This window comes from Carcharhinus amblyrhynchos, chromosome 17 (assembly GCF_965287045.1).
Source record: "Carcharhinus amblyrhynchos chromosome 17, sCarAmb.v2.hapA, whole genome shotgun sequence".
Classification (NCBI taxonomy): Eukaryota; Metazoa; Chordata; class Chondrichthyes; order Carcharhiniformes; family Carcharhinidae; genus Carcharhinus; species Carcharhinus amblyrhynchos.
The window spans coordinates 43,125,617-43,146,266 of NC_137340.1; the positions used below are offsets into that span (position 1 = coordinate 43,125,617).

General features: G+C 41.8%; 1 protein-coding gene across 6 annotated transcripts in view; it reads right to left on the reverse strand.

Annotated features, from left to right (window-relative positions):
* Positions 1-20,650, reverse strand: part of add3a (adducin 3 (gamma) a) — a 236,184-nt gene that overhangs the window by 22,220 nt on the left and 193,314 nt on the right. For all 6 annotated transcript variants that reach the window (XM_080205869.1, XM_080205873.1, XM_080205872.1 and 3 more), the window contains 2 exons: positions 17,946-18,119; positions 5,494-5,751 (listed from right to left, as the gene is read on the reverse strand). In XM_080205869.1, coding sequence (XP_080061995.1) covers positions 5,494-5,751; positions 17,946-18,119 — 432 coding nt within the window. The remainder of the gene's footprint in view (positions 1-5,493; positions 5,752-17,945; positions 18,120-20,650) is intronic.

A 20,650-nucleotide genomic window follows, 5' to 3' on the forward strand; every position in this document is an offset into this window, starting at 1 on the left:
TTATTACTGAACAGGTGCTGCTTGATAGCACTGTTGATGACCCCTTCCATTACTTCACTGATGATCAAGAGTAGATTAATTGGGCGGTAATTGGCTGGCCTGGATTTGTCCTACTTTTTGTGTATAGGACATATCTGGGCAATTTTCCATACTGTTGGGTAGGTGCCAGTGTTGTAACTGTACTGGAAGAGCTTGACTAGAAGAGCAACAAGTTCTGCAGCACAAGTCTTCAATACTATTGCCAGAATGTTATCAAGGCCCACTGTCTTTCCAGTATCCAGTGCCTCCAATCATTGGCTGGAGGCTGACATCTGAGATGCTGGGGGACCATTGGAGGAGACTGAGATACATCATCCACCTGGCATTTCTGACTGAAGATTGCTGTGAATACTTCAGCCTTATCTTTTGCACTGATGTGCTGGGCTCCCCCATCACTGAGGATATTTGTGGAGACTCCTCGTCCAGCAAGTTGTTTAATTGTCCACCACCATTCACAACTGAGCTTACATCTGATCCACTGATTGTGGGATCGCTTAGCTCTATCATTTGCTGTTTAGCGTTCAAGTAGTCCTGTTTAGTAGCTTCAGTAGGTTGACCTCATTTTTAGGTATGCTTGGTGCTGCTCTTGGCATGCCCTCCTGCACTCTCCGTTTAACCAGGATTGAACTCCTGGCTTGATGGCAATGGTTGAGTGGGGGATATGCCGCTCTATGAGATTGCAGATTGTGCTGGAGTACAGTTCTGCTGCTGTTGATGGCCCACTGTGCCTCTTGGATACCCAGCCTTGAGCTGCTAGTTGCGGTCTGTCCCATTCAGCATGATGACAATGCCACACAACACAATGGAGGTTATTCGCAATGTGAAGGCGGGTCTTCGCCTCCCCAAGGACTGTGCGGTGGTAACTCTTACTGATACTGTCATAGACAGATGCATCGTAGCCGACAGATTGGTAAGGGTGAGGTCAAGTATGTTTTTCCCTCTTGTTGCGCCTCCACCGTGGGTTCGACCCATCTTCTGCATCTCTGCCCTTGCCCCTTCCCTCCCAGAACCATGACTGGATGCCATGAATGAATTAAAAAAACTCTGGTCCATTCCTCCATTATGCCCAACTCCCCAATCCCTTCCATGGCACCTACCCCTGCAATCACAGAAGGTGCAATTCCTGTCCCTTTAACTCCTCCCTTCTCACCATTCAAGATCCCAAACACTTCCTTCAGGTTAGCAGTGTTTGACTTGCACCTACATTAGGGAGACTAAACACAAATAGCTTTGCAGAAAACCTTCGCTCAGCCCGCAAGCATGAGCCCAACCTTCCTGTTGCTTGTCATTTTAACTCAACACCTTGCTCTCTTGCCCACAAGTCTGTCATAGGCCTGCTGCAATCCTCTGGTGAAGCCCACGGAAACAGGACAAGCAGCATCTCATCTTCTGTTTAGGTATGTTACAGCCCTCAGAAGTCACCAATTTCTGTTTATTTTCTCTTCTATCCCTTTGAAAAAAATCCCATACATTTTTTATCTCAATGCAAAAATCCTCCCTCCCTTTTCTCCCTCTCCAAACAGTCTTGTTCTCAAGTGTTTTCATCTTTGTTGCAATCTCTCCCATCTACAGCATAATATCCAACACATGTTTGCTCTCTTGTCAAATGGACTCAAAGTGTTAATTCTGGGTTTCTCTCCCTATAGATGTTGAATTTTTCCAGTATTCTCTTTTTTCTAACCAATTTAAGATAATCAGGAAAGCATATGTGCCTGTTAGAAATGATATGCATTCACAATCAGAGATACGTTTTCTGCAAACAAAAGAAATGTATTCAAGCCTTGCACCTTTTCTGAATTAAGTAGGACCTTTCTCCATAGCAACACCTTGGCCAGAGCCAGCTTGCCATCCATTCAGCACACCTCGCCTCCTGTTGCATAGACTGTTGTGAGCACTTGAAATTTGGCATTCTTAAGTTTGCCCTGGTGAGTGCAAGATGAAAAGCATCAGCAATATCTCTCTCATTTTTAGGAATAATTAGAATAATTTTGAAATCACTTTCAGGTATCAGGTACACATTTTTTATTTTATGCTTGGTCTTGAAGGGGTGTAAAATGGATTTTAAAATGCCAGAGATAGCTGGGTATCATTCCTAGTTAAGTTCAGAAACCTTACTGAAAAAGTTGAAATTTGAATGTGTGATTAGAAGAAAATTCTATTAACATAGTTAAAATCCCCATTGACCTAAAACATGAGGGGGATCTAAAAAAGTAGATGAAGTAAAAAAAAAAGTTTTTAAACCTGTCAAATGTTCCTTTTTTCTGCAAAATCCATGCTGTTAGCCCCTATTACAATATTGTGTCAATTTGGGTTCATTAGAATCTGACAAAAGATAAACAATGATGGCAAATCACATTTATTGCAGCACTTGCAGTATTTATCAGATGGAGATGAATGCTTTAACAGGGCACTGGGGTATTAAACTACACTCTATTTTGCTTGTAAACTTCTAAATTCTAACCAGAGCTGACTAGTTTACGTCACATTTATTGCTTCTGACATTTGACGTATTTGTTTAACCTAAAATATCACACCTATACAAGAGAAGGCAGAGCAGGGACCTCCCACAAGACCATGGATAATAAGACATATGACTGATTGTGGATAGCAAATACAGATGGTGTTCTTACATGGGAGGCTGATGCCTGCACTCGACTTTTTAAAAGTATGATGCAACTCACGTACTTTTATGCCAGTAACACTGATATTTTGAACAATGCAATTCCCATTTCCCACAACAAAATAATGCTCTTAACCATATTTTAAAAACAAGAAACACACTAACCCATTTAAAGAGATATCTCTAAACTGATGGATTTGAAAACCTAAGTCAAAAGCACTCACATAATCACAGCTTCAAGACTGAAGCCATGGCTAAAAACTATTTAAAGTTTTATAATTAATCTACATGAGAATTTCATTTTAAAAGTTATGGTTTCCAGTAATGATTTTTAACATTAAGTTTGGAATATGTGCAGGCTTGAAATTCTGGCATGAGAGCTGAGATGTGCCCACAGAAACCTTTGCCTCTATTCAGTCACAGTTTACAGGAGGTTCTTTGTTTTATTGACAGGTGCACACAACAATCTAGGTGCATTTGGGCACCTTTGAGGCTACCGAGAGAATCAGCATTAGAAAATAATTCCAAGCAGCCTCACCAGCACAGAAGATAAACATTTGTAGTTTTTGTTAGCCCTTATATAAAGGAAGCAAAAGTTCACCAATTGCTGCTAAATATCTTTTGGGTCCAGTCCAAGCACAGCATACACCCACAGGATACTGGTAAACTTCATCTAATGCAAGGTCAAGAGCTTCAAATTTATGTACTACAACCTGTCCTGATAAGAGTCTGAAATGGAAATTGGGCTTCAGAGCATTCTACACTGAAGGCACTACATAAATACAAGCTATTATTTTCACAAACTAATTTTAGGACTTGAATAGATGACTTATCCAATAATACTGATATCAATGGAATTCCATTGAGTGAAAATGTTTCAATTCCAGATCTTTTTCATTGCTATAGCTATAGTTTAGAAATAAAATCCTATAAGTCTCCTAGCTGGCAGTCAACTGTGTGGAATTGTTTACTAACAGAAACCATAACAGATATCAGTTCAGTAGCACAGCAAAGAACTTAATGTCCAAAGTGACAGCTTTGTGCAAAACAGAAATTAAGAATCTGCTTTCTTTTACTCAGCTACAGATGCAAGGTTGAAAAATAATTGATTGATAATGAATACATGACATTGTAAGCAACTCACATAGCCCAGAGTCTCTCCTTTAGATCAGGATTTCCCAGACTTTGAGTCACTGAACCTCTAGTGATCTCCCAAGTGCATCAGGGAACACAAAGTATTGTCAAAACGTTGTCACCCCTTTTTTTGCCACGGAATTGTGCAAACACAGAAATCAAAAGTAACACACCTTTTCTAGTTAAATTTATGCATATATTAGGAAGAGGCACACAATCACAAATACATTTGCCAGTTACACTGCCTCATCATGTTAACTCCTGGCCAAGCCACCTTATCATGGCCTGTTATTAACCGCATTAAAAAGGAGTGACGCTGGAAAGCTGATACTCATATTGGACAGGCATACTTCTCTCTCCCTCACACACATATGCACACTCTCATTCCCTTACTCCTGGTCTGAGGCTCCCACAGGATGGCCCCTTTGCTCCGAAGCCTGCGCTGGACTATCAGCAACCTCCACCCACCCACTCCCGCTAATCAGAGGCTGAGCAGTTCTGCAGCAAATTTCAAATGTGTCCATTTTGTCACGGACCCTCTGAGAGGCTCCTGCAGATTGCCTGGGTTATGCAGACCCCAGTTTGGGAACCTCTGCTTTAAACTTTCAATGTGAATATCTGGACAAATCACTGTCTGCATTCAAAAGTGTAGTGCGGCCAGCTTATGGTTAGCAGGTAAATGCAAGCTGACCAGCAAAGACTTATGATCTTACTTTCCCTCCTCTGTGCATATTCTAAACAATGTTGCCCTGGTTGAGAACTCCAAAGCTCATCATTTGTAGGTCTTGCGCATCTATCATTACAGATCGAGGGTCCAGCAGAATCAGATAATTAAGTCTGCATCTACCTGTTTTGATGCTGCTTGTTTCATTTCTAATGTGTGTGTCAAATCAGCTCCCTCATACAATTAGACAATGGTTCCTCTATCATTAATTGCTAAAATAAAACAAACAACACAGGGAATTGACAAACCAGTGAGTGGGCTTGTATACTAGCCTTTCACCTTCAAGAAAACCTTATCTGCTGCCTGCAAAGAACTATCCTGAAATACTGAGTCAAATCAATTTCTAGGTGGCCTGGGCTAATGAGACAATATGGGCACTGATTTGATAATCACAATTAGCTGAGTTTTAAGAAATAGAACTTCTACATGGCAGTTCTGATGTTTGTAGCGAATGCTTTTCCCCAAGTGAGAAAAGTTCATTTTGAAAACTTCTCCTCAAATATGATTTCTTATTGTAAAATATTCTCCAGCTTCAATTTCAGGGTTCCATGCATTTAGTTTATTTCATTGATTGACATCTGAATAGTAGTTAGACAACTATCTGTGGAATTCCCTGCCCAATGAAGCAGTTGAGGCTCCCTCACTATGTTTTTAAGGCAAGGCTAGTAAAGGAATTAAGGGTTGTGGTGAGCGGGCGGGTGAGTGGAGCTGAGTCCACAAAAAGATTAGCCATGATTGTACTGAATGGCTGAGCAAGCTTGAGGGGACAGATGTCCAACTCCTGCTCCTAGTTCTTATATAATTGTTTATGGCTTCAATTCATTTCTGTTCTATGTAAATCAATAACTTTTTTTTGCACTGCTAACTGTTGAAGGATGATTTGACTCATCAGTTCAGAAGGAAGTGTTGTTTGATGATAGCCTGAGTTATTCCAAAATATTTAAAAATGACAGACGATTTCTAATCTAATGCTTACTGTTGTTTTAGACCGAGGGCTGCAATCACCAGTTGGAGAATCCTCTGGAACATTGACCTTCATGTATGTGTTTGGAGTGTTCAGCCACCTTGTCTTTTCCCGCTGCTGTTTCTGTGCCAGGAATTTGAGGGGAGAGCGTGGCAGAGTATCATCTTCAAAGGAAAATGCCGTGACAGTTGCAGGGATTTCCACCTCACTCTTGTGTCTTAGTTTTTCTCTTAGAATAGGGTGCCTGTAAGTGTAGCCTGTCCTGTAGCCCTGAGGAGAGAAATTAAAGAGGATAACAACTGCATGGGCATTTAAGGATGGTGATTTAACAGAAACATTAGAAACAAAACAAGCAGCCTCAAAATTGATAGATTTATCAAGAAAAAGCAGAAAAAACAGCCAATAATCCAAACACAAATGCAAAATTCTGAACCAAAACAGGACTGGGACATGACACTAAAAGTTCAATTTCATACAAACAGCACTGAAAGCGAGTCCCATTTGGATGTTAACATACCCATATCAGTTAGTAGGATTATAATATTATAAGTGGGTGTAATGCAGGAAAATACAATGACATACCTTTTTAACCGAAAACAATGTTTCGGGTTTATCCAATTAGCCAAACAGAAATAAAAGTAGGACACGCAAGAGCACTGCATAGATAATAATGTTTGTAAATTTTAAATTTACTCATAGAAGGTGAATAGCATTTTTAACAAGTTGTATCCACACAGTTTTGTCACCCTGAGTTACACAGATCTTTCTCTTAGAATGGGTATAGAAAAATTGCAAGTTCAAAATAGATTTCATTTATATAACTAACATGCATCTGTAATAATAAAAATATTAGCTTTTTGTCCTCAACTCATCAGGGCAAATACAAAAGTGCCAACTTCATTACAATATTAATGTAAGGTTATTTGTGACACTAATAAACAAACTTACTTTTTGGTTCAAGGCAGCGGCTCACCACCACTTTCTCAAGGGCAATTAGGTATGGGCAATGAATTATGGCTTAGCCAGCGATGCCCACATCCCATGAATGAAACAAAGTTCCTATGCAATTCATATAAGGTGCAAGGTTTGAATATGTTCCTTTTGCTTGCACAGAACAAATCTTTGGGCACAACGTGTGTTACTTCCAGCCAATGTGAATGAGCCGTTACAAGCACAATTGGTTATCTTAAATTTGTTATTTGAGCTATTATTGCACTCAGGATTGCTCAGAAAATGTTGCTAAATCATGGAATCATACCTAACAGTAGATGTTTTGTTTTGAGTTTTGCCAGTTCAAGCAAACTCTGCCCATTACAAACAATTGAAGGAGCATGCTGTTTGTTTCAATTAGCCAACTCTAGGAAGGATGACTTAAGTACCTGGCATTGCACCAGCACTGAAATTCACATACAAGTTGCTCAAATCTGTGGTAGGCAGAACACCTGTTTGGGCTAACATCAACATGCGTCATAGTTGAAGACACAAAAAAGCATCCCAAAAATAGTAGAAAGTCAAAAGGCAAAAGAGAGGGAGGAATAATCACCATCGCTGGAGAAAGAAATAAATGGGGAAACTTAATGGAATTTAAAGCTGATAAGGACTGAGGAATGGCTAAGAGATGTTGTGAATAGCTAGTTCATAATTCATGTTTTAGAGAATAACTTAATTTTAAGAATTAAAATGCTAACTGCAGATAAATGGGATGGGGTGGATTAGATAAGCAACCCTGAAGTAAACAAGCTTGAAATTAATTGAGGTTCGTTAAAAGCTAACCTATGTTTACCTTGCAAGGTTAGAGTTGAAGTGTAAACACTGAACAATAAATAATTCCTTGATAGAGCCAGAGTGTCTATTGTCTATAAAAGCTAACAATTCGATGAAAGGAGGTTGTAAAACTCTGTTAGATATAAATTATACACATGGGTTGCAGAATCTAAGAGTAGCTTTTGTTTACATATTTGGTTGAATCATCCCAAAGTATATCGTGTTGCTAGAGCAATAGTGATTCAAGGTGGAGCACTGATAGAAGGTTCTTGTGCTCATTTTATCTGTGTGTGTAGACTGACAGAATTAAGTGTAGGAGCAGGTAGATGCAGCTGTAACTTTGCTTTTGCGAACACTGCATCTCACCAGGTTGAGAGAGACAACAGGGAATGATACTTAGGCCTGCATTTAAGAGATAAATACTAACGTAATTGTTCACTGGTTGGCACATGGGGCTCTATCTCAGTTTGGATTGTGAGAGGAGGAGCTGGGAGATTTGCCTAGTTTGGAGCTAAAGCAAGAAATCTACATTGGTCCTCACGGAGACTTGTGGCAGAAAGCAGTCAGCAGAGTTAGTTTAGAAGTTGTGGGCAGTCAATGGATGTCTACCAATAACCCAAACAAGGAGACGAGACATATGTAATCACCATGCCAGTAAAGTTGGAGAGTCGCATTGCCAAAAACCAATGAAATGACCTTCACTGAGTCTTACTCCAGAGGAGTAGCTAGAATATATCAATAAGACAGAGATAGATAGGTTCTTGATTAAAAAGGGGATCAGGGGTTATTGGGGAAAAGGCAGGAGAATGGGGATGAGAAAAATTTCAGCTACGATTGAATGGCCGAGCAGACTCGATAGGCCGAGTGGCCTAATTCTGCTCCTATGTCTTATGGTCTTAATATGAACCTTAACGGTTTTGTAAGATAAAGGAACTCTATCTGGAGGATGGGGAGTGATGGAGGAGTAAAAAGTAGAACCGAACTTATAACATAAGTCTTTCTAAGCGATAGTATTGTCAGTGGTACTTGCTTTGTTTAATTTCATTTTATCTACAATATCATTTGTTGTTGTTTAAAAACATGAAATCTTGTAGTGTACTTCTGTTAGTTAATTGACTATTTTGGATTCCTTTATTAAATGTTAAAGGTCCTGAACCAGATCATAACACAAAAAACAGAGATGGGATAAATTCATCATTTTCAGGATGTCAAATTGTTACTACTAGAGTTCCACAGGGAGCAGTGCTGAGGCCTCAACTATTCACAATCTATATTAGTGACTTGGATGAAGGGACTAACTAGAACCAAATTTACTGATTATACAAAATAGGTAGGAAAGCAAGTGGGAGGAACAGCGTGCAGCAGTATTTGGAAAAGGCAGGGGAACGGCACTAAGTTATAATGCTTGCTTAGAAAGTCAGTGCAGACACAATGGACCAAATGGCCTTCTTCTGTGACATAATAATTCTGTGATTTGAGAGCACATTCATCTGCAGAGATATCGGTACATTAAGGGAGTGGGGAAAAAATTGGTAGATGGCGTATAATCTTGTAAAATGAGAAGTTGTTCACTTTGGCAAGTAGAACAGAAAATCAAAATATTTAAATTGGAAGATGTTGCAGTACAGAAGGATCTGGGTGTCCTTGTACAAGAGTTATAATTAGGAAAGGAAATGGAATGTTGACCTTTGCAAGGGGGATTGAGTAAAATATTAGGGGTGACTTCCTACAATTACATTGGGTAATGGTGAGTATCTACACTACTGTGTATAGTTTTCTTCAATCTACATTAGAAGGGACATACTTGCAATGGAAGAAGCAGTTCGAAGAAGATTCATAGACTGGTTCCTGGGATAAGCAGTTTGTGTTATGAATAAATGTTTAGAAAGTGTGATAGACACGGTTACAGGGCGGTTGTCACACCACAAATTCAGTCAGGTAGAGGGGTGACTACCAGAAGAGGCAGGCAGGTAGTGCAGGAGTCTCCTGTGGCTATTCCCCTTTCAAACAGGTATACCGACTTGGATACTATTGAGGGGGATAGGCTGTCAGGGGAAGATACCAGCAGCAACCAGGCCTCTGGCACCACAGCTGTTTCTGCTGTAGAACAGGGTCTGGCAAAGATCAAGCGAGCAGTAGTAATAGAGGACACGCTAGTTAGAAACACAGACAGGCATTTCTTTGGCTGAGACTCCAGGATGGTGCATTGCCTCCCTGGTGCCAGGGTCAAGGATGTCTCTGAGCGGTTGCAGAACATTCTTAAGGGGGAGGATGAGCAGCCAGAGGTCGTTGTATATATTGGTACTAACAACATAGGTAGGAAAAGGGATGAAGTCCTGAAATGTGAATACAGAGTGTTAGGTAGAAGGCTAACGTGCAGGGCCTCGAAGGTAATAATTTCTGGACTACTGGTCCCACATGCTAGTGAAAGTAGGAATAGGAAGGTTAGGCAGATGGGGTGCGTGGCTTGATAGCTGGTGCAGGGGGCAGGGATTTACATTTTGGATTATCGGGATCTCTTCTGGAGAAGGGGTGACCTGTTTAAGAGGGACAGGTTACTTCTGAACTGGAAGGGGACTAATATCCTGGCGGGGAGATTTGCTAGAGCCATTCGGGAGGGTTAAACTAGTTTGGCAGGGGGGTGGAACCCAAAGCAGTAGGGAGACAGAAGAGAAGGTTAGGGACAGCACAAAAGTTAAAGAGAGCACATTAAATATTAAAGGCAGCATTAGTAGTCCTAGTACCAGACAGATCAGGCAAAAGCAAGACAGAGAGCGAGGGAAGTCCAGGTTAAACTGCATTTATTTCAATGCAAGAGCCTGACGGGCAAGGCAGATGAACTCAGGGCACAGATGGGTACGTGGGGCTGGGATATTATAGCAATTACTGAAACATGGCTAAGGGAGGGACAGAACTGACAGCTCAATGTTCCAGGGTACAGATGCTATAGAAAAGATAGAACTGGAGGTAAGAGAGGAGGGGGAGTTGCACTTTTGATTAAGGAAAACATCACCTCAGTACAGAGAGGGGATATATCCAAGGGTTTGCCCACTGAGTCAATACGGGTAGAACTGAGAAATAAGAAGGGGGAAATCACTTTGATAGGATTGTAATATAGGCCCCCAAATAGTTAGTGGGAAATTGAGGAACAAATATGTAAGGAAGTTACGGATAGCTCTAAGAAAAAAAGGGTGGTAACGGTAGGGGATTTTAACTTTCCCAACATTGACTGGCACAGCCATAGTATTAGAGGGTTGGATGGAGAGAAATTTGTTGAGTGTATTCAGGAGGAATTTCCTCATTCAGTATCTGGATGGTCTGACTAGAGAGGGGGCAAAACTTGACCTCCTGATGGGAGATAAGGAAGGGCAGGTGACTAGAAGTGTTAGTGAGGGATCACTTTGGGACCAATGACCATAATTCTATTAGTTATAAGATAGCTATGGAGAATGATACGTCTGTCCCAGAAGTTAAAATTCTAAATTGGGGCAAGGCCAATTTTGATGGTATCAGGCAAGAACTTTTAACAGTTAATTGGGGGAGTCTGTGGGAAGGCAAAGGGATGTCTGATAAGTGGGAGGCTTTCAAAAGTGTGTAACCAGTGATCAGGGTAAGCCCATTCCTCTTAGAGTGAAGAGCAAGGCTGGTAGACGTAGGGAACCCTGGATGACTTGGGATATTGAGGCTCTGGTCAAGAAGAAGGGAGGTACATGACATGCATAGGCAGCTGGGATCAAGTGGATCCCTTGAAGTGTATAGAGGGTGTAGGAGTAGAGTTGAGAGAGAAATCAGGAGGGCAAAAAGGGGACACAAGGTTGTTTTAGCAGATAAGGCAAAGGTGAATCCAAAGAGCTTCTACAAATAATGGGCTTAGGCAGAAACGGGCGAGGCACGGTAGGTTTAATTCCTAATTACTTTTTCTGCATTCTTTGAAAAAAAAGGGGAATTATGAGTGTGAGGCCAGTCTGTTGTTCCCGATGTCGGATGTGCGAGGTCCTGGAGGCTCCTGGCCTCCTGGATGTCCATATCTGTGCCGGGTGTGTCGAGCTGCGGGACCATGTTAGGGAACTGGAACTGCAGCTCAAGGACCTTCGTCTGATCAGGGAAAATAAGGTGGTGATAGATAGGAGTTACCGGCAGGTGATCGTACCGGGGCCATGGGAGGCAGGCAAGTTGGTCACGGTCAGAAAGGGGAAAGCACAGGTGACAGAGAGCACCCTGGTGGATGTGCCCCTTAACAGTAAGTACTCCTGCTTGAGTACTGTTGGGATGGACAGCCCACCTGGTGGAAGCAGCAGTGGCCCTGTCTCTGGCACAGAGTCTGGCCCAGTAGCTCAGAAGGGTAAGGAAAGGAGGAAGGCAGTATTAAATTAGGGACTCTACAATGAGGGGGTCAGACGGGTGATTTTGTGGAGGCAGACGGGAATCTCAGATGGTGGTTTGCCTCCCTGGTGCCGGGATCTGGGATGTTTCTGGTCGTGTCCCAGAAATCCTGAAGTGGGAGGGAGAGGAGTCAGAGGTCGTGGTACGTATTGGTACTGCTGACATAGGTAGGAAAAGGGAAGGGGTCATGAAAGGAGAATATAGGGAGTTAGGTAGACAGTTGAGAAGGAGGAACGCAAAGGTAGTAATCTCGGGATTGCTGCCTGTGTCACGAGAAAGTGAGAGCAGGAATGGAATGAGGCTGAGGATGAATGTGTGGCTGAGGGATTGGAGCAGGGGGCAGGGATTCAGGTTCCTGGATCATTGGGACCTCTTTAGGGGCAGGTGTGACCTGTACAAAAAGGACGGGTGGCACCTGAATCCCAGGGAGACCAATATCCTGGAAGGTTGGTTAAGGCTACTGGGGAGACTTTAAACTAGAATGGTTGGGGATTTGAAATGAAGTGACTGGGAACAAGGAGGTTACCTCGCAAATAGAAAGGGATTGTCGACAGTGTAAGAGGAAGGATAGACAGGTGACGGAGAAGGGGAGCGCTCAGACCAAAGGTTTGAGATGTGTCTATTTTAACGCTAGGAGTATTGTGAACAAAATGTATGAGCTTAGAGCATGGATTGTTGCTTGGAAATGTGATGTGGTGGCCATTACAGAGACTTGGATGTCTCAGGGTCAGGACTGGATACTTCAAGTGCTGGGTTTCAGATGTTTCAGGAGGGACAGGGAGGGAGGCAAAAGAGGTGGGGAAGTGGCACTGTTGATCAGGGATAGTGTCATGGCTGTAGAGAAGGTGAACGCCATGGAGGGATTGTCTGTGGAGTCTCTGTGGGTGGAAGTTCGGAACAGGAAGAGGTCAATAACTTTACTGGGTGTTTTCTATAGGCCGCCCAATAGTAACAGGGTTGTTGAGGTGCAGATAGGAAAACAGATCCTGGAGAGATGTAATAATAACAGAGCTGTCGTGATGGGAGACTTTAATTTCCCAAATATCGATTAGAATATCCCTAGGGTAAGGGGTTTGGAATGGGGAGGAGTTTGTTAAGTGTGTTCAGGAAGGTTTCCTGACACAGTATGTGGATAAGCCTACAAGAGGAGAGGCTGTACTCGGTCTGGTATTGGGTAATGAACCTGGACAGGTGTCAGATCTCTCAGTAGGATAGCATTTTGGGGATAGTGATCATAACTCTACCTCCTTTACACTAGCATTGGAGAGAGATAGGATCATAAGAACATAAGAAATAGGAGCAGGAGTAGGCCATCTAGCCCTTCGAGCCTGCCCCGCCATTCAATAAGATCATGGCTGATCTGTCGTGGCTCAGTTCCACTTTCCCGCCCTCTCCCCATAACCCTTAATCCCCTCTCTTATCAAAAACCTATCAACCCGCGTCTTAAAAATATTTAGCGAGGCAGCCTCCACCACTTCAACGGGCAGAGAATTCCAGAGATTCACCACCCTTTGAGTGAAGAAGTTCCTCCTCAACTCCGTTCTAAACCGCCCCCCCTTTATCTTGAGGCTGTGCCCCCTAGTCCTACTGTCTTTTTTGAGCGGGAAGAGTCTCTCCACCTCTATCCTATCCATCCCATTCATCATCTTATACGTCTCAATGAGATCTCCCCTCAAGGGGAAATATGAAGTCATCAGGCAGGAAATTAGAGATGTAAATTGGAAGGAGGTATTCTCAGGGAAATGTACAGATTTTCAAGGAATGTTTGTCTGGAGTTCTGCATGACAATGATCTGATGAGACAGGGAGGTTTTGGTAGGTTACAGGAACCGTGGTGCACGAAAGTTGTAATGAATCTAGTCAAAAAGAAAAGCGTACAAAAGGTTCAGTGAGCTAGGTAATGTTAGGGATCTAGAGGAGTATACGGCTTGTGAGAAGGAACTTAAGAAGGAAATTAGGAGAGCCAGAAGGGGTCATGAGAAGGCCTTGGCAGGTAAGATTAAGGAAAACCCTAAGGCATTCTACAAATGTGTGAAGAGTAAAAGGATGAGATGTGAAGGAATAGGACCTATAAAATGTGACGGTGGGACAGTTTATAGAACTGGTAGAAATAGCAGAGGTGCTCCATGAATACTTCTGTATTCACAGTGGAAAAAGATCTTGGTGGTTGTAGTGCAGGCTTGCGGCAGACTGAAAAGCTTGAGTATGCAGAAAGAAAGAGGATGTGTTGGAGCTTTTGAATAGCATCAAGATAGATATGTCACCGGGATCGGATGGGATGTACCCCAGGTTACCGTGGGAGGCAAGGGACGAGATTGCAGAGCCGCTGGCAATGATCTTTACGTCACCAATGGAGATGGGAGAGGTTCCAGAGGATTGTGGATATGGTTCCTATATTCAAGAAAGGGAATAGAGTGTGCCCTGGAAATTATCGACCGGTGAGTCTAACCTCAGTGGTTGGTAAGATGATGGACAAGATCCTGAGAGACAGGATTTATGAACATTTAGAGAAATATGGTACGATCAAAAGTAGTCAGCACGGCTTTGTCAAAGGCAGATTGTGCCTTATGAGCCTGGTTGAGTTTTTTGAAAATGTGACTAAACACATTGACGAAGGAAGAGTGGTGGATGTGATTTATATGGACTTCAGCAAGGCGTTCGATAAGGTCCCCCATGCAAGGCTTATTGAGAAAGTGAGGGGGTATGGGATTGAAGGGGACGTTGCTTTGTGGATCCAGAACTGGCTTGCCCACAGAAGGAAGAGAGTGGTTGTAGATGGGGTTCTTTTCTGCATGGAGGTCAGTCATTAGTGGAGTGCCCCAGGGATCTGTTCTGGGACACTTGCTGTTTGTGATCTTTATAAAATGACCTGGATGAGGAAGTGGAGGGCTGGGTTAGTAAGGTTACCGATGACACGAAGGTTGGAGGTGTTGTGGATAGTTTGGAGGGATGTCAGAAGTTGCAGCGTGACACAGATAGGATGCAAGACTGGGTGGAGAAGTGGCAGACAGACTTCAACCCGGATAAATGAGTAGTGGTACATTTTGGCAGGTCAAATGGGATGAAGGAATATAATATTAAGGGTAAGACTCTTGTCACTGTGGAAGGTCAGAAGGATCTTGGGGTCTGGGTTCATAGGACTCTCAAATCGGCTTCGCAGGTACAGGATGTGGTTAAGGAGGCGTATGGTGTACTGACCTTCATCAATTGAGGAACTGAGTTTAGGAGTTGGGAGATAATGCTGCAGCTGTATAAGACCTTAGTCAGACCCCACTTGGAGTACTGTGCTCAGTTCTGATTGTCTCATTACAGGAAGGATGTGGAAGCAATTGAAAGGGTGCAGAGGAGATTTACAAGGATGTTACCTGGATTGGGTGGCATGCCTTATGATGATAGGTTGAGAGAGCTCGGTCTTTTGTCCTTGAAGAGACGAAGGATGAGAGGGGACCTGATAGAGGTGTATAAGATCTCGAGAGGTATTGATCAGGTGGATTCTCAGAGGCTTTTTCCCAGGGCTTAAATGGCTGCCACAAGAGAACACAGGTTTAAGGTGCTGGGGAGTAGGTACAGAGGAGATGTCGGGGTAAGTTTTTCACTCAGAGGGTGGTGGGTGAGTGGAATCGGCTGCGTTCGGTGGTGGTGGAGGCAAATTCGATAGGGTCTTTAAAGAGACTTCTGGATGAGTACATGGGATTTAATAGGATTGAGGGTTATAGGTAAGCCTAGAAGGTAGAAATATGATCAGCGCAACTTGTGGGCCGAAGGGCCTGTTTGTGCTGTAGTTTTTCTATGATTCTATGAAATACATAAAGAGCAAAAGAGTTAACTAGGGAGAGAGTACAGCCTCTTAAGGACCACAAGAGATGGGTGAGATCCTAAATGAGTATTTTTCATCAGTATTTGTTGTTGAGAAAGGCATGGATGTTAGGGAATTTGTGGAAATAAATAGTGATTCTTCAGGAGTGTACATATAACAGAGGAGGTGGTGTTGGAAGTCATAAAGCGCATCAAGGTAAATAAATCCCTGGGACCTGACGAAGTTGTGGGAAGCTAGGGAGGAAATTATGGGTTCCCTAGCAGAGATATTTCAATCATCGGTAGTCACAGGTGAGGTGCCTGAAGATCAGAAGATGGCAAATGTTGTGCCTTTGTTTAAAGGGCTGCAGGGAAAAGCCTGGAAACTACAGTTGGTGAACCTCATATCGTTAGAAGGTATTTTGAGAGACAGGATCTACAGGTATTTAGAAACGCAAGTACTGATTAGGAACAGTCAGCATGGCTTTGAGAGTGGAAAATCATGTCTCACAAATATGATTGAGTTTTTTGAAGGGGTAACCAAGAAGGTAGATGAGGGCAGTGAAGTTGTTGTCTACACGGACTTTAGCAAGGCCTTTGACAATGTAGGTTGTTGCATTAGGTTAAATCTCATGGGATCCAGGGTGAGGTAATTAAATAGATACAAAATTGGCTTGATGACAGAAGCCAGAAGATGGTTGTAGAGGGTTGTTTTCCCAAACAAGTGGCCTGTAACCAGCAGTGTGCCTCAGGGATCGGTGCTGGGTCCACTGTTATTTGTCATTTATATTAATGATGTGGATGAGAATATAGGAGACATGGTTAGTAAGTTTGAAGATGACACCAAGATTGGTGGCATTGTGGACAGTGAAGAAGGTTATCTAGGATTGCAATGGGATCTTGATCAATCGGGCCAGTGGGCTGACGAATGGCAGGTGGGAGATTAATTTAGATAAATTAAGGTGATGCATTTTGATAGATCTAACTAAGGCAGGACTTACTCGGTTAGTGGTAGGGTATTGGGAAGAGTTACAGAACAAAGATCTAGGGGTACAGATTCATAGATCCTTGAAAGTTGAATCACAGGTGGACAGAGTGGTGAAGAAGGCATTCAGCATTCTTGATTTCATTGGTCAGAACATTGAATACAGGAGTTGGGACATCTTGTTGAATTTGTACCAGACATTGGTACAGCCACGCTTGGGATACTGTGCACAGTTCTGGTCACCATATTATACAAATGATATTACTAAATTAGAAAGAGTGCAGAAAAGATTTACTAGGATGTTACCAGGACTTGATGGTTTGAATTATAAGGAGAGGCTGGATAGACTGGGACTTTTTTCCCTGGAGCATAGGAGGCTGAGGGATGATCTTATAAAACAATGAGGGGCATAGATCAGCTAGATAGTCAATATACTTTCCCAAAGGTAGGGGAGTCTAAAATTAGAAGGCATAGGTTCATGGTGAGAGGGAAGAGATGCAAAAGAGTCCAGAGGGGCATTTCTTTCACATAGAGGGTAGTGAGTGTCTGGAACAAGCTGCCAGAGGCGGATACAATTTTGTCTTTTGAAAATCATTTAGACAGTTACATGGGTAAAATGGGTATAGGGGGACATGGGCCAAACACAGGCAATTGGGACTAGCTTCAGGGCTTAAAATAAAAGGGCAGCATGAACAAGTTGGGCCGAGGGGCCTGTTTCCATGCTGTAAACCTCTATGACTTAGCAGGTAGGCCTGTATTCGTGAGAAAGGCCAAAATGAGATCAACCATGATCTTACTAAATGGTGGAGCAGGCTTGTGGGGTTAAATGGCCTACTCCTAGTTCTTGTGCTCTTAACCCCACAGTTTTAGTCTGCATCTATTTATAGAGGGCTCAAGTGAATGCCCATGTAATGCCCAGTACCTTCATAAAATTAAACACAATCGATATGTAGTTAACAGGCAATGGGAAAATTCATTGACAATGCAGCATTCCATTATTACTGCTCTGAAGCTTCTGACAAAATAATGTAGTCAAGTCCTGGAGTGGGGTTTAAACCCTAAGCAATCCAACTCAGTGCAGGTGTGCTATCACTGAGTCAAGGCTGACATCTTTTATTGTAATATAAGCCCAGTTCCAATACTGCCAAAAGTAAATGCACTGGGGACTGTATTCAAAAGCAAGCTTTTACTCAGGAGCTCATTAAAATAAGACAAAATGAAAACTTGTAATTTTTAAAAACATGCATCACTCCTATAACACAACTTCCTTTTGCACTTTACATGTCACAAAAGACATCCCATGGCTTGAAAGAAAACAGTGAACATTAAACAGAAAGGGAAAAAGGCAAGTTAGCTACATGGAAAGATAAAGAGGTTTGGCATAGTAGTGACTGAATAATTGCTACAGATAATGAAGCAAAGTACATCGACCACCCCAGAATTGAAATGAACTAAGGGTTACTGTTGGGTATATGGCTCAAGGGGCAGGCTTTGAAGAGCTTTGAAAGCAAGGATCAATATCTTCAAAATGTACGTACCAGATTGTCCAACATTCTCATCATAGCTTCAAATTCTTGTTCTCCGATTCTCCACTTCTGTCCGACTCCCATATTGACTCCATCAATAGCCACTTTTTGCGTGAAAGGCTTGAATTTTTCCAGATCCAGTAACAGTAAGTTATCCACACTACCTGCACTTGCCAAGGCCCGGACCTTCAAATAAATTATTTGGATAGAAGCGCAAAGATCACGCCCAGGTTTCAAAACAATCAAATGTGTCAGCTGACAGAAGCAATGCTTTGAGAACCATTCTTAGGAATATTTTCACTGTCCAAGTCATACATTGATAATACAGACATTTTATAGCATAGTGATCTTCAGATCACTCATGACATCACTTCACACAGATTAGAAATTTACTGCATATCTGTTCAGTTTAATACAGTGAGAAGCATTGTTTATTGAAAATATTGTATTATTTGTAATTAATGGGCCAACAGAAGTATAAAATTGCAAAATGATTCATTACAGTAATAAGCAGTCTGATGATGTAAAATCTATTCACTTAATTTCATATAAAGAAACTCGTCTTTTTCTAAAAACTTGGAAACCAATTCCGTTCATAAATGTACTTCAATAGATTGCATTGTATCTGGATCAATTATGATTAATTACCAAGAGTGGGTTGAATCTAAAGGGAACTTTCTTCTGACAGAGATTCGTAAGTGCTATAATTATTTTTCCTTCAAATTTTGCAGGTGATTTGAATGCATGTTTCCCTATCTAATGTTCTATCTTCCTAAAGGTTTCTACCTGCTTCATGCCTGCAAAGGCTTATAAAGTTTCCTTATAGTAGCAAATGTGAAGTTTTGGAAATTTTTAGAATACAGCAAAAGAGAAGAGGAAGGCCAAGAAACTGATAAAGAAAGGGAGTACAGAGAATTATGCAAATTAGCAAAAATATGAAGTTGCGCTGTAAGAGCTTCTATAGATATGTGAAGAGGAAGTGTTTTGCTAAGATAAATGTGAGTCCATTGAGGACAGAGTCAGGAGAATTCATAATGGGAAATAGAGAAATAGCAGAGAAGCTAAATGATTATTTTATCTGTTTTCACTGAAGATAATACAGGAAATCTCCCCCAGTGTAAAGATCCAAGCAATAACTGTGAATGTGGATTCAAGAAAATTAGTATAAGAAGGTTGCATTGGAGAAATTGTGACTGAAAGTTGTTAAGTCCCCAGGACAAGATATTATGCATCCCAGAGTGCTGAAGGAAATTGCCATAGAGATAATTGATATATTGATATTATCTTTCAAAACTGTATAGAATCCAGAATGGTTCCTGAAGTTTGGAAGGTAGCAAATGGCACCCCACTATTTAAGGAGAGAGGGAATAAGAAAACAGAGAATTACAGACCTGTTGACTCTACGTCAGTAGTAGGAAAATGCTCAAACCTATTATAGAGGATGTTATAAATGTACACTTGGGACAATCATGATCTGACTGGGCCTGGCCAGCATGGATTTATGAATAGGAACTCACATTTGATGAACTGGTTATGAGTTGTTTGAAGATGTTATTAACAAAATTAATAAAACAGAGTCAGATGATGGATCTAGTATATTTGGATTTTCAGAAGGCCTTTGTTGAAGCCCCTCAGAAGCAGTTGATTAGCAAAAGCATCGGAAAGGAGGCAATATACTGGCATGGATTACGGATTGTCTAACAGGCAGAAAACAGAGTAGGAATAAATGGGTTATTCTCACATTGATAAGCTGTGGCTAGTGGGATCAGTACTTGGACCCCAACTGTTTACAATATACATCAACGATTTGGATGCAAGGACTAAATGTAATACTTCCAAGTTTGTGAATGATACAATACTGTATGTTGTGAAGAAGATGCAAAATGGCTCCAGGAAGATCTGGACAGACTTGACGAGTGAGCAAGAACATTACAAATGGAATAAAATGTGGAAAAATATGAAGCAATTCACTTTGTAAAAGGAACAGATGTGCAGAGTATTCCTTAAATGGTAAGAAAGTAGAAAGTGTCAATGTACAAAGGAACATACCTGGGTGTCCATGTCCCTTAGTCACTGAAGACTTTACAGGTACAGCAAGTTATTAGGAAGCCTAATGGAATGTTAGCCTTTATCGGAAGAGGATTTGAGTATAGGAGTAGTGAGGTCTTGCTTCAATTGTATAGAAGCTTGGTTAGAGTGCGTCTGAAATAGTGTGTGCAGTTCTGATCCCCTTATCTCAGAAAGGATATTATCGTCATAGCAGGAGTGCATAAAGGTTCACCTAACTTGTTCCGAGGATGGCGGGACTGTCTTATGAAGACAGGCTGGACAAACTGGGCCTGTATTCTCTTTTGAAGATTGAAAAGTGATTTCATTGAAACCTACAAAATACTCAGACAGGGTTGATGTAGGTAAGATGGTTCTCTTGATTGGAATATCTAGAACCAGAGGGCACAATTTCAAAATAAGGGGATGCCACTTAAGGCAGAGATGAGGAGAAATTTCTTTTCACAAAGGGTTGTGAATCTTCTGAATTCTCCCCCTCAAGGAAGGCTGTGAAAGCTGAGTCATTGAGTATGTTTAAGGTAGAAATTGATGGATTCCTGATTCACAATAACTTAAAGAATTATGGGATAGTGTGTGCAAAAGGCTTTGAACTGTCTGATCAACTATGATTGTATTGAATGGCAGAGCAGGCTCAACAGGCTGAATGGCCT